The 15517-nt window shown below is 36.6% G+C and overlaps 1 protein-coding gene across 1 annotated transcript in view; it reads left to right on the forward strand.

Annotated features, from left to right (window-relative positions):
• Positions 1-15457, forward strand: part of BBS1 (Bardet-Biedl syndrome 1) — a 39444-nt gene extending 23987 nt beyond the window's left edge. The window contains exons 9-12 of the mRNA XM_071679308.1: positions 1658-1813; positions 4173-4306; positions 4709-4843; positions 7089-15457. Coding sequence (XP_071535409.1) covers positions 1658-1813; positions 4173-4306; positions 4709-4843; positions 7089-7262 — 599 coding nt within the window. The 3' untranslated portion in view covers positions 7263-15457. The remainder of the gene's footprint in view (positions 1-1657; positions 1814-4172; positions 4307-4708; positions 4844-7088) is intronic.
• Positions 15458-15517: the final 60 nt, after the last annotated feature.

A 15517-nucleotide genomic window follows, 5' to 3' on the forward strand; every position in this document is an offset into this window, starting at 1 on the left:
CCATCCACACTAAAAATGAGTGGCAGGTAGGAGTATGGCTGGTATGTATCACTGTTCTTATTTCTTACATTGGCACATTTGTAGAAATATTATACTTTTCATACTAATTGATAAACTTTCCACTGCTCTATGAATGATATTTCACATCAAAACACAAGGGGGTTCCTGACTTGCAAGTGTCCCACTATGAACACCTGTACATAAGAATGAGCTCCTAAAAACAGTATTTTACTCCTAGTCTGACATACAGTCAGTTACTTATACTTTAAGACTGCCAAACTATCTTTTTTCATTAAGTGTTATTTGATATGATGTTCCAGTAACTATTTACTTTGAAATATGATACCTAATGCATTATTTCATTAATATATAGGTATTTCCTCAAATTTAATGCATTTCTTTTTGTTTTCCAACTCATGAACAGATCAGTTGGTGAACAGGGTCCGGGAACCTAACCTGTTCATAACCCAGGGACCCCCTGAATGTTTGTAAATTCTAGCTCTGCTTACAATCCCCAGGATTACATAAAGAGAAAATTAGGCACAGTATACATAATTCTTCACCTATTCTTCTCCTCTTTCCTTAACATCTGATACTTATGATAAATATTCCCCACTCCTCACTCAAGTCATCCAACAATTTTGATTATTATTGTTTACCTACAGTGACAATTGTGGAGGTATTGAAGAGGAAAGATTATTTTTTTTGTGCCTGTCTGGAAACAACAGAACAGACCTCTATAGGCTAATAATATGATAAGTCTGGTGATATTCAAACAGATGTGGGGAAAGGTAAAACAATACAGGAAGTTGGGTGCTGTCCTGTAAGCCAACATCAAATGATGTTTGCAGCCATATAAGGGTTAGGAATCACCGTTTTCTCTTGTAATGCCCATGTTTTCTTCCTGATACATTATTCAAGTTTACAGTACGTTATTATTCATCAGTCATTTTCATAAATACTGCATACACTGTAGTAAACATAAGTATTCTTTGAAGAGAGAATTATATTTGCTGTTAGATAAGCCAGACTTTCTCTTCACTCCTAAAGTAGATAGTTTAAGACAGTAAGCATGAAGACTTAAACACTAAATTAGATAGTTTAAGACAGTAAACATGAAGACTTAAACACTTCAATGTATTTCTGGACCTAAGAATTTTATTGTTAGAGTTCTGAATTATTCTGTCAAATTATGTAAGCTGTTAAGGTGTTTACTGTCATTGTTGACCAAACTGTGGATGATATGTTACATAATCATGCTGATGTGTAGAAACTGCTTTTTGAGTGATGTGATGTACCTTAGTTATCTTGATATGAAAACTGTGTCAGAGAATTTAGATATGCCCCAAATGTGCAAGTACACTTCTGCTTCTAAAGGGTACATGACTTAAGAGGTAGGTGCTTGCATGTGTGATGAAGAATCTTTTCTTGAGCTATTTATATTTTATTACTTTTCTTGCATATTAAGTCAGGGTTGAAAATTCAGCCCAAGTAGATTAGAATTTTTAGTTATATACTATTTTGATATTCCCCTACCGATTATTGCTTTCATTAAAGTATGTACAGTAACACAATACTATGCTGCTGAAAATCGATTAGAATAAAATGTACTATAACTCATAGCAGTATTTTATATAATGATTGATATTTATCTTAGGTGGGGGTCTTCTTGTCAAAATACTTAAGCGAACTGCACGTTTTGAAATCGAGGAGACCCAAGGACCGTCCCAGGCTCTTGCTGTTAAGCTCAACATACCCAAGAAAACGAAACTGTTTGTTGATCAGACGATGCGTGAGAGAGAAAATTCAGTGTGTAAGTCTTCAGATTTGTATTTATTTTCCATGTTGAAATGAAGGATTGCATCCTAAACTTTAGGATTTTACCTCTGATTTTACCCTGTTAAGCTGTCAAAGTTCAAACCTGTTGTTCTTCCAGTTAAGAGGTTAAGCAGTGTGTGTTATACACATGTTCCTTTGTACTTTTTCATTGCAAATGGTTGTTGTTTGGCAAAATTTGTAACATTTCTGTTTGAGATGATATACATGTTGGTTGCTGGAATGAAATACACAGATACAAACCTTTTTTTTTCATTTTTCACAAAGTACTTGACAATGCATAACTCACGTGATGCTTTATCCTACATCGCAAGTTTCCTGTGGCCATGGATAGGGAAGTAAGAAAACTAATTTATATTCTGCATGTTGTAAGAGGTGGCTAATAGGGGCAGGAATTAGTGCTAGAGTCCTTCCCTCCTTGTACCGTCACTTTCCAAAGGAAAGAACAGAAGAAAGAGTCTAGAGAGGATTCCTCCCTGAAGATTCAGGCTAGGGTGTATGAATATTTGTGGATGTAACCCGAATTAGAAGAAGGGAGAGATAGGTACTGTGTTTTAGAACAATATCTTAGATCATCTGGCTTTAAGTGAAACGAAACTCAAAAGGAATAGGGAAGAATGGTTTGGAAAATGTCAGGGTAAAATCCAGGGGCAGTATGAGGATGAGGGCAAAGGAGGGGAAGTCACTTGAGTATGGAGGAGATGTGGGAATGTGTGAAAGAATTTAAAGAAGTTATTTCTAGACTGATATGGATGAGAAGGAGAATAGCCTATCAAAATTGGGTGATTGTCAATGTTGAAGTAACTAAAAGCATAAGAAATAAGGAAGACAGGAAGAAGCTGTCAAGTGTTTTAGTGAATATCTCATCCATGTACTCAACATTTCTGACATTACCCAGAAGACTCTTTGCCTTGGCATCTTTCCTGATTTAACATTCTGGTGATAGGTTGGATACAGAGGTGACACCCAAGTCCTTCTCACACACATTTATTTACAGTGATACATTTCTTGCCAGAATTTAGTCATATGAGGGCCATCTTTTACTGTATCTCATCTTAATTACTTTGCATTTCCTTGGGATGAACTTCAGCCATGTAACAGGCCAAAATGATTGTTATGATATCTTTACCAATTTTAAAATTTAGTTTGAATGTAACTAATTCCTTAGATTATGATAAGATAACAGCATCAACTTTACCTTTAACATTTAGATAGTAGAACTCTATTTACTGAATTTGATCATGTTTAGGACTTCTAACTATGAAATCTGCAGAAGCATTAATGTTTGGAAAAGATTCATCACTAATTTATTCAGTATAAATATATATATATATATATATATATATATATATATATATATATATATATATATATATATATATATATATTTTTTTTTTTTTTTTTTTTTTTTTTTTATACTTTGTCGCTGTCTCCCGCGTTTGCGAGGTAGCGCAAGGAAACAGACGAAAGAAATGGCCCAACCCCCCCCATACACATGTACATACACACGTCCACACACGCAAATATACATACCTACACAGCTTTCCTTGGTTTACCCCGGACGCTTCACATGCCTTGATTCAATCCACTGACAGCACGTCAACCCCTGTATACCACATCGCTCCAATTCACTCTATTCCTTGCCCTCCTTTCACCCTCCTGCATGTTCAGGCCCCGATCACACAAAATCCTTTTCACTCCATCTTTCCACCTCCAATTTGGTCTCCCTCTTCTCCTCGTTCCCTCCACCTCCGACACATATATCCTCTTGGTCAATCTTTCCTCACTCATTCTCTCCATGTGCCCAAACCATTTCAAAACACCCTCTTCTGCTCTCTCAACCACGCTCTTTTTATTTCCACACATCTCTCTTACCCTTACGTTACTTACTCGATCAAACCACCTCACACCACACATTGTCCTCAAACATCTCATTTCCAGCACATCCATCCTCCTGCGCACAACTCTATCCATAGCCCACGCCTCGCAACCATACAACATTGTTGGAACTACTATTCCTTCAAACATACCCATTTTTGCTTTCCGGGATAATGTTCTCGACTTCCACACATATATATATATATTTTTTTTTTTTTTTTCTTTTTTTATATATATATTTTATGATACATCCTTATTTTCTTTAATGGAAAAATTTATTTATTTAATATTTCTCAATTCATAATCTGTCTTGGTCTTTCCTCTACATAGCAAGGTTAATTATGTATGACTTTCTATGGATAGCATTACATTTTCACCTTCTCCATCATAACCAAGATAAGTCATGTTCCAACTTTACTCTTTTCTTGAATATCATATCAAAATATTTTTGCTTTCAGTGATGCATAGAGTGTTCCAACATGACTTGTACCGTCTGCGACTCAACACAGCCCGTGCTTATGTTCAGGCATTAGAAACAAGCAGCAATCCTGTATCTCTCTCTCAGACGGAGCCCCTTAAGCTGTCTGCACAGGTGGGTTTGCTTTCCTCTTCTTCATTTGTGGCTCTTATTGGCTTATTCTGCACTATCAAGAATGACTCATTTTCTCCTCTGCTTTCTTCAACTCCCATCCTCTAATCAGTCTCATTATAGAATTTTTACTCTCTTCTTTGTATAGCATGAATTTCGTTTGCATCTCACCTTTTTTCATCACTGGGATGGTCTACATCTGTTCAATTTAAACATTTCTTCATTTGGCACAAAGCGCATGGTGTGTAGAAGTCTGAGAGAGAACACAGAATGGTTACAAGGTAGGCCGAGAAAACCTCTATGAATTGTCTTTGGTCAGGGTTTGCAGGTCAGTTTTGATATGACATATGGCAGGAAGAACTTTATGAAATATGATTAGGTAATGAGATGAAATTCTTTTTTCAGGTTTTAGGACTGGGACCAACATTTAAACTTCGAGTTGAGCTGCAAAACACCTCCTCAGTGTCACCATCCCTACAGTTGGCAGTTATCTTCCATTGTGATGACCGTGTCTATAATGTTGACAAATCCTACATTCAGGTAATTAGTGTCTAAGTAACATATCTGTCAAAGCACTTTATACATCTTTGTCGGTGTAGTCTGCTATTTCATGGGGGTGGGGTGGTGACGGGAATGGATGAAAGCAGCAAGTATGAATATGTACATGTGTATCTATATGTATGTCTGAGTATTCAGATTTCAATTTTAGCCAAAGAATTACAAGTTATGTAATTTGTGAAATAGGTTTTTCTTTTAAAATTATGGTTTGGTGATGATGCAAGAGGCCTATTGAGTTAACAGTTCACTTCAAAGAATCTTTTATGAAACTACAGGGCCAATTTGAAGTAAACGTAGTAGGGATGGTCCTTGATTAGTCCCTTTTTCAAGACTGTGGCTGTTATCCCTGATCAGTATCTAGGATGCCTGCTGTTACTACAAGTTGAATTTTTTTCAGATATACAGAATCTTTGTTCTGAGGCATAGTTGCCTCAGATTTGAACTCATGCCATATGATTATGAGTTTTAACATATTACTGATTGCAAAATACATAGTTATCATAGATTTTCCTGATTACTGAGTATTAGTTATATTTTGACAAGTCACCTAATAAACTGGTGAATTCAAAGCCAGTTGAGTAATACAGGCTCATGTAAATCTCTAGTTGAGATTATCTTAGATGATTTTTTATTTTGGGCCAAAATTCTGTAGGGAGTGAGCCTGTTTGATCTTTGAGCAAGCTGTTGGATTCATTGTAGACTTGGAAATTTTACATTCATTCATTTTTGGAAGATTCAGGATTGTAGAGCCTGTTGTTGGCAGGGTTAGCTACTAGAAATGTCCTTAGGAGGGGTAGGGGTTAATTGTTTTTTATGGGAATTGCCTCTTTATTTAGTTTAAGTAAGCTAAGAATGAAACTGCCTTATTTCAAAGGAAGTTTTCCTTTGGGAGAAAGTGTTTCCTTGTCCAGTTTTTATACCTTGGTAGTACTTGAATTATACTGCTCAAGTTATCACATAAAAAGCTTTTGGCTAATTCTAGATCCCCTCAGGTACATGGAAAAACATTTCATAGTTGATTGGCAGAAAGATAGCATATGTTTAGAGAATGTATTACTCAGTTAGTGCTCATGACCTGTAAAAGAGTCAGATAGCTTTTGAAGTTCTAGCAGGACTTTTGCCAATAGATATTTGCCTAAAGACCTTCTCAGAGAAATGCAGCTGTAGGAAGATTGAGCCATGCTTGAACTTCAACTAGAGAAGAGTTTTCCATATGGTTGCCTTTTGGAGAAAATTAATTTGGAAATGTTGGTTCTACTGCTGGCGCTTCAAGAAATTTTTTATGACATTTCAGAAGTATGCTTTGAGCTGGTGAAATGCCTTTTTTTAAGCTTAGACCAATCATTTGCCCTCCACTGTTCTCATAGGAGTTTGGATCACCTTTGGGGTCCGAAACTGAGGGGATGATGTGGTTTAAGGATTGGCCAACATGATGTCATGGCACTTTGTGTGAAGTGGTTACAGCTTAGTTGGTGTTTACATCATTGTTTTAAAGCAGATTTTTTCAGACTCTCCTCAGAAGTTACATTTTTTCATGTATTTAGCAGGACAATGGCATATTCAGGCAGTGTGTTCATTGATAATCTTAAAAGCTACAAGAAGATCTACATTAGGTAAAGCAAAGTGAGGGAATTTAGCTTCCATTTTTTTTTTTCACTGACAAACCAAACCATTCAAGAAACTACAATAGCACAAGGTGTAATGTTCCTCTTTACCAATTGAAGGAAGCTTGCATTTGGTAGGATGTCTTCACTATTACAGTAAGGGCTGCAAGTGGGACTTCAGATAAGGTAAATAATCATCACAGTATTCATATTCATGTTAAAACTTTAGCTTGACTAGGGTGGAGAGGGTGATGTTTCCTGTTTCATATTCCCATCTTTACCTCTGAGACAAAATTCTGAATTTTTTCCTAATAAGTGATAGACAATATGACTGATTTATATTAAAACAGATTATTCATATTTCTGTTAGTATGATAATATCCTGTCTTAGGATCTAAACTAATCCTACCTGTATGCCATGCTTTTAAGGTTTGAGTTGTTATAAAAGATGGAAGTTTTACCTCTTATAGATGAAGCTGGGGGTGGACATAATGAAATTAACTTTCATATATTTGATGTGATATCACACTACCTGCTCAGAAAGGCTAATTATATATCAGAGAGATTTAGCTGTATATTCTATAGTTCTTGAATGTCTGAGACATCCTGTTTAATCTTTTCAGATTCCAATGCTTGTACCAGGCATAATTCATGTGGCAGAGACTCTCATTACTTGCATATCAGAGCTAGGAATATCAGACACTGTTCGTGTGTTTGTGGTGAAAGGAAAAGCATCACGGCCTCTACTTACTGCTGTTATTAACATGCCAGTTGCAGAAGTTTTTATGGGTTCCTAGAAGTGATCTAATTAAGTAGAAGTTCATATTAAACCTTTGGTAGGTAGAAAATTATTATTTTGTACAAATAATAAGCTTCATCATAGTGTTCACTTTAAAGATGCATTCCATATAACAGCACAATAAGAGAAATGAAGTAGCTATCTAGTCATTAGAATCTGAAGAAGAATCATAGTATACTTTTTAATGTTATCAAAGATGTTCGTTGTGTGCCTTGATTTTGAATGCTAAAAGTATGGCAAAGAGCATAGCTGAATATTGTTGTATCTGTTGTTAATGTTGAATAACTATTGATGGAAAATTAGTGCAGGTGTGATGAGAGATTATATCAGGTAAGAGAAAGACAGGTCTCACTACACAATAAATGGAAAGGAGTGAAAGCTGCCCTTGGTTCTAGAGTGAAACTGCCATTGATGCTGTATATAGAACATTGGTTTTGCCTCTGAGCTTTACTTCTGCACTTTGACAGGAACAAGGAATGGGTTAAGTGCCATTATCTGCCCTGTAAGTCAAGTATTTGACTATCCATGAAACGAAAGTCCAGATTGCAATAGTGTTCCAGAAACAACAAAGCAAAGAACCTGCTGCTGGTTTTTACTTCTTTTCTTTGCAAACAAATGGTAACAAAAACTTCCATAACTGCCATTGGTGACAGCACCATCACTTCAGTCCTCCCACCCAACAAGTATATATGATTGACATGTCTAAGTAAGAGCAAAAATAAAGAATTAGTAAGCTAGCAGTGCTTCCTTAGGGATTATAACTGTCTAACTGTGGAAGTGTCTCTCAGAGGTAGATACATGTACTTCTCTTCTCCTGTTGTTGAATGAGCTGTGATGATATTTCCTTTTTTAAATGGAAATTTGGTTACTGCCAATTTGCTTTCTTTGTCAAAATATCAGAAGCGCATTTAGAGATAATATGGCTTTTCATCCACATGATTACTGTACTCATCAATGCGATCATTTAATTTGTAGTAATGTACACTGAATTCCCTCAACCCTCACATGAAAAAAATAAAAAAAGAAAATCTTGATTCCCATAGTAAAGAGTTTTTTCAAAACTGATTACTCTGCTGGTTTTGTAAACAGAGTAGCCAATTTTATAATCAAAGCTTTGATTATAAATTTGATATAAATTTTGATAAGTTTACATACTGAGTTGCATGTTACCCCTCCAAAGGAAGTAATTTTACTGGATCACCATGTAAATAAATATCCATGGTACCCTGAATTATCCATAAAGAATAAGGGGTAGAATTGATGGATTTTAAATTAAGAACAGATATAATAATGTAAGCTTTTAATGCAAGAGGAATCTTGGCTCTTTCTTAGATGTAAAGCATCTTTCAAAAGATACCAATACTAGTAGCAACAGCACTTTCTAAGACAGATATGAATAACTGTGAAACTCTGAAGTTGACTTTCAATTCTCAAAAGCACTTTTTCTGAATATCTCAGAGAATAAGACAGTTCTAAAAGGATGGGTATTATTTAAGAGTCCACATATAAATAATTTTGCATTATCCAGCAAGAATAAGAGGCAGAATATAAGAATTCCAAATTAGGAACAGATATGATAATGTAAGATTTTGATGAAAGGAATCTTTGCTCATTGTAAGTTGTAAAGCTTCTCATAAAAGATACTAATACCTGTAGCAACACTTTCAAAGGCAGATATGAATCATTGTAAAACTCAGAAGTTGACTTTCCATTTCCAAAACTACTTTCTCTGGTGACCTTAATAAATAAGACTGTTCTAAAAGGATGGTTATCATATGTGAATCCACGCTGAAATAGTTTTGCACATGTATGAAGGCAGCATGTATGAATATGTACATGGGTATATATGTATATGTCTGTGTATGTATATGTATATATACGTTGAAATGTATAGGTATGTATATGTGCATGTGTGGATGTGTATGTATATACATGTGTATGTGGGTAGGTTGGGCCATTCTTTCGTCTGTTTCCTTGCGCTACCTCGCTAACGTGGGAGACAGCGACAAAGCAAAATAAATAAATGAATAAAAAAATGTAAATGAATCACCCAGTCAATTTCATGGACAAAACCTTTGAGAAACTTCTTCATGCATAAAGGCCAAGGATATTAAATTATTCAATAATTCATGAATAGACAGGCCTTCCAGTATCATGCTGAGATGTTGCAAGGCCACTAGGAAATTACTCATTACTTGGTGAAACTTTTAAGTGAGATGAACTTTCCAGCCTTGAGATGAGAAGTAGCAATGAGAAGGTTAGGTTAAGCTTGAAATAGGTAAGAAATTTAATTGAGGGTGTGAAGAATGGAGTCTCTAACCATAGAAGTGAGCAATATTGAAGACCCTGGACTGGCAATAAAGTTACATTGGGCTGTCAATTAAAGTCCTGGAATTATCCATACTGTTGATGGAGAAAATTTTGACATTCCAGGATACAACCTAACACACAGGACTGAGACAAACTATTCCTGTTAAAGACTAAGCAACAAAGATTCTTCTTGCCCAATGAAAAACAGAATTATTAAGAGCTTTAACATGGACTGAAATCTTGCCATAAAGCACCTAATTTTGTTTGGAATTAATCAAATATAAATTTTGTGGCCTCTTTTGTACTGTAACATTTTTGATACCTTCATAACCCTTGACATAATAAATTTCCTCCTTGAGTAGAAGTATATGGGTTCTTGAGAGACACCATGATATGCTGTACTGTATTGAAGTACAAGATAAATTTACCCCATACTCAAATCTGGTATGCAGTACTGTATAGAAGAATTAACTAAATTTACCCCATACCCAAATCTGGCAGAAGTATATTACAAAAGGTCTGTTCTCCAGTAAACACTTGGTAAGAGAAACCAATGAAAGACTTAGAATTGAAAATAGATTTAATTTGAAGAGTATAGTTTATTAGGATGTGTAGTAAACCATTGAGTATAGCTATAGTGTAATGGCAATCATTCTTTCTTAATTGAACTTTTTCCTGTTTAATTTAGGAGTTGGAATAACACCTGTGATTTTTCGAATTTCATAAAAATTCAACTATGGACTTTAACCATGAAAAAGTTCAACAGTTAAGTTCTTGTGTAATATGAACATGATTACAGTAATCATAATACTATGCCATGTAATGTTAACAGCTCTTCTTGCACTGAAGAAAGCTCCCATGCAAAAATGTTGAGTAGAAAGCATTGTATAGTTTTGACAATTATTTTAAGACTTTGAAATCAGGAACTGGAAGCAATATGTACACATGCTAGGGATTATGCAAATATCGTTATAAATATCTTCAGATAACATGATGGTACTTATTAGAATTTATAAGGTAGTGTGCATTTTCTGAATATTGCATTTGGATACATGTATCAGGTGCTCTGGAGTGATTGACTTATTTTCGTTAGCTATGAAAATATTTATCAAAGTGAAATCACAATTCTTTTATCATATTTCTTCTGAACTGAGATCAATAGAATCTTAAGCAGCTTAGTTGAGAGAAATTACAATGAATATTTGTATAGGGCTTTATCAAAATTACACATAAGTACTATTCTAGATACATGTGTATATATGTTATTTATTTATTCATGACTGCCACAGGATCCTTCTCTGAAAGGGTCTTGGAGGTATAATATATATATGTGAAGTGCACTGGATTTATCATATGTATTATTTATTATTTTATTATACTTTGTCGCTGTCTCCTGCGTTTGCGAGGTAGCGCAAGGAAACAGACGAAAGAAATGGCCCAACCCCCCCCCATACACATGTATATACATACGTCCACACACGCAAATATACATACCTACACAGCTTTCCATGGTTTACCCCAGACGCTTCACATGCCTTGATTCAATCCACTGACAGCACGTCAACCCCGGTATACCACATCGCTCCAATTCACTCTATTCCTTGCCCTCCTTTCACCCTCCTGCATGTTCAGGCCCCGATCACACAAAATCTTTTTCACTCCATCTTTCCACCTCCAATTTGGTCTCCCTCTTCTCGTTCCCTCCACCTCCGACACATATATCCTCTTGGTCAATCTTTCCTCACTCATTCTCTCCATGTGCCCAAACCACTTCAAAACACCCTCTTCTGCTCTCTCAACCACGCTCTTTTTATTTCCACACATCTCTCTTACCCTTACGTTACTCACTCGATCAAACCACCTCACACCACACATTGTCCTCAAACATCTCATTTCCAGCACATCCATCCTCCTGCGCACAACTCTATCCATAGCCCACGCCTCGCAACCATACAACATTGTTGGAACCACTATTCCTTCAAACATACCCATTTTTGCTTTCTGAGATAATGTTCTCGACTTCCACACATTCTTCAAGGCCCCCAGAATTTTCGCCCCCTCCCCCACCCTATGATCCACTATCATATGTATGTAGAAGAATTTATATTGATATTTATTGTTTTTAATAAATTTACTGATAAAACACATTTAGGTGTGTAATATACAACCAGGATTCGAGGGATATTTACAGTTTCAAAAAAGACTAAAGCTGAAACTTGGATTTATTTTTTTTGAATGATGTATTTTCATTATTCATAAAATAATTGAGAATTCTCCTGTAAAGTATTTAGAAAATACTGTAAATGATGTCTACATTATTAACTGTTACTTCCTATAGTAGCTCAACATGTCTGCAAAGCTGATGTTTGCTTCCAGAGATCCATTTTGGAGGAAATGTCTCAGAGCTGTTGGTGGTGGCTAAAAGTAAGCCATCAGGCTATGAAGTGTGCAGCACATGGAGAAGAACAGCAGTGTGGGATATGAGTTGGTTGAAGTTTGCACTAATATTGATTGAGGAGTGGGTGAAGGCCATACGAAGTCTAACAAAATACTCAGATATCCTGGAAGGCTACCGTTTCAGAGTTAGATAGGATAGTTGCAAGGTGATTGCGTACATTTGTACATGGTTGTGTTGTTATACTGAGATAAAGGATACGCCACACTGAGTAGCAGGGACAGGTGGACTCCTTTGAAGTAATAAGTTCTTTTGTTAAAGTGTGCTTTTTTTGTCATCTGACAATGATACATCTCACCACAGGTGACATTTCATTACAGTGTAATCTCAAGTGGATGAAATCCAGTAAGATTCTGCCAGATTCGTTGAACCTAATCTTTTGTTTTAGAAATCATGTTGATAGTCAGTTATTAATCCATTTTCTTCCAGGAATTCAATGATATTGTCTATAATCAATTATTGTTTCAAAGTTAGTGTTAGGTTCTGATAATACCATTTTGCTTAGAGTGCAGCAATATTATATCAGCTTTTGGTATGGTGAATGACCACGCATATGAGGCATAGTTTAGGATAGAGTGGATGAATTGTTTGTAGAGGATGTACATAAGTTTGTATATGTGCCGGAGAGTTATGCCTTCAAGAGGTGGCACTGAGAAAAGCAGCCCAACCCTGGAGACCCTTGCTGTGTACCTCAGCTTAGAATGCCAGTGTGCCCAACTGAAGTGTGAGAAGAGATTCACCAGTCAGCGTCCTGCCCCAGAGAAGTACAAGTTACTCTGTTCTTTCATAAAGGACACCCTTGAGCAATCCCTGGTAATGTTTTTTCTCCACTGGAAGATAAAATTTCAGCCACTGTTCTCCAGCTACTAATACAAGCTGACAACATTAACCTCAACCCAATACCACAAGAGTTTATTTGCCCTCAGTGCCTTACCCTCATCACCAAAAAGCACTACTCTGTCAGATGCTTCAGCTGCTTACAGTGGTGACAGCTTCAGTGCACATCACTGCCCTTCATAAAATACTTCTTAAAATCAAGAACATGCAACACCCACCCATGTGCAAACACTCATTTCACCCTCTTAAGATAGGGTCTCTTCAAGCAGTAGCACAAAATGCACAACTCCATGGAAACTCACTTACACACTAAGCATTATGAAATTCAGTAACTGCATTACAAAAGTACTCAACCTTCTTCGAGAGCATATACAAAGTCCTCATCCAGGAAACAAAACTTACATGCAGATCACTGCTACCCCCTTTATATTGTGAAACAACCCCAAGGCAAGACAGACAACAGGAAGTCATGATGTACACCACAACAACAAATTCACAGACACTGTTCCCAGGACAAAACAATACAAACATTGACAACACTCTTTAAATGCAATCCATGAAATTAATCTACACAGGATTAATTACAACATCCATCAACACTTATATACTTCCCCTTTCCACCTGCCTTCCGAGATACTCTTCCCAGTTGCAGAACCTGACTAACATGCCCAACAACCATGAGATTGCAGTGCCCATCATCCTGAACGGGTCAACACTTGCCCACAAAATCCCAAAGATGGACTACTTATTCATCAAATGCACCCATTCAACAACCTTAATGTATACAACCAGCCAACCGCCTCCAGCAGCCAAAACAATTTTCTTCGTAACTATTGACAACACACAACAAAACCCTCTAAATACAATCTCCCTTTCAATATGCTCAGTACTCAGTTCTTTACTAAAGTACTTGACCCCTTCCATCCAAACCACACCTTAACCAACAATCAAACCTCTAGTAGAAATTAAAACTTTCTCTACTTCACATGTCAACATCCTATAGTTAGGGATCCCCATTATCCAAACAAATAATACTAACAAAACATACACACACCGTAAAATACCAACAAGCACTAAACAACCACCTTCCTAATCCAGTCAAATTCCATCCAACCAAACATCCATCTGAAACAGCTGGCATTTATACGTTGCAATTTCTTGTCTGCTCTCTAGGCAACACCCACTCCCTCAAAATTTCAAACACTAATTCAACATGTTACAAGACCCTCTGGTTCAAGATGCAGCTTCCATATTGAACACTTACTTCTCAACTGACCTACACATATATACAAACAACATTAGTGCATTTCTTGACCTGTGTTCCTGCACATTGGAGGTGGTTAATTTCCTAAGCACAGTGGGAGCCTATGGAAAGGGATCGTAGAGCAAGAAAATAAGAACACCCAAGTGCTATTACGCTGGACTCCTCCTACACTTGGTTGCACTTCCGGTGAGAATTCACCTTTGGTGAGGGTGTAACACTATCAACAGATGGAAAGTTCATTACTTTCCTCTTCCTGTGTAGAATGCAGTCTTGAAGCTAAAAGGGGCCCCATAATAGGAGTCTTGGGGTTGCATGATAAAGTACAATACAGAGTCTGCAGGAAAGTAGTGAAAGTGACTGGAGAAGCAAGAGAAAGCAGCATGAAGGCAAGGCAAAGGCATATAAACTGGAAAACAGGACAAATGGGAGATGAAGTAAGAAAGAATCAAAGAACTTCAGAAGGAATGAGTTATTTTGGTATGATGTGAAGTATATGAGAACAGAACATATTGGAGTGACACTGAAGGGAGCAGATGGGGAAGAGGTAACAGGCAAAGAGGTGAAAAAGAAATGGAGAGAATATTTTGAAGGACTGTTGAGTGTGCTGGATAATAGGGTGGCAAATATGGTGTGTCTTGTAAGAAGGGAAGGATAAGTGAAAAATAATAAGATCATCCTCATGTCAGGAGAGGAGGAATGATGGGGAAGATGGAGATGAAAGTATGGAAAGAAAGAGGCTTTGGAGTAATGGAACCTGAACATTCAGGAGGGTGAAAGGTGTGCATGGGATAGAATAAACTGGACAGATGTGCTGTCAATGGGCTGAACCAGGGTATATGCCAAGGTCAGAGTAAACCATGGAATAGTCTGTGGATTGTAGGCTTTGGTTTCGTTACATTATAAATGAAAGCCAGAGTGAATGGGCCTCTTTACCTGATTCCTGATCTTGCAAAGGAGGGAGAAGCAATTAGGTAAATATATAAGAAAAAAAATGTGTATTTAAATAATCACCTTTCTCACAGTGAGGTAGCGTTAAGAATAAAGAATTGTCTCATCTTTACATGTCTTATCTCAAACTTATGTAAAATACATAAAATGGCCCCAGCGTTTATTTATAAAGTTTTTTGCAACACCAATGGCTTTTACTTACATGAAACAAGTATATGTATTATCTATGGAAAGAGGGGGAAAACAAATACAACATACATAGCATTGAAAGTGCTAAGAAGAGCAGTAGGTGGACTGAAAATTCTTCCCCTCTGCATTAACAATTTCTGAGAGGGAACTGAGGGCACAAAGCAATAATGTTTTTTCCTTGAAGGTTCAACTCTTGATGCTACCTGACAAGTATATGCATAATTATTATATAACCTACGTTCATAGCTAA

This window comes from Panulirus ornatus, chromosome 29 (genome assembly GCF_036320965.1).
Source record: "Panulirus ornatus isolate Po-2019 chromosome 29, ASM3632096v1, whole genome shotgun sequence".
In the NCBI taxonomy this organism is placed as follows: Eukaryota; Metazoa; Arthropoda; class Malacostraca; order Decapoda; family Palinuridae; genus Panulirus; species Panulirus ornatus.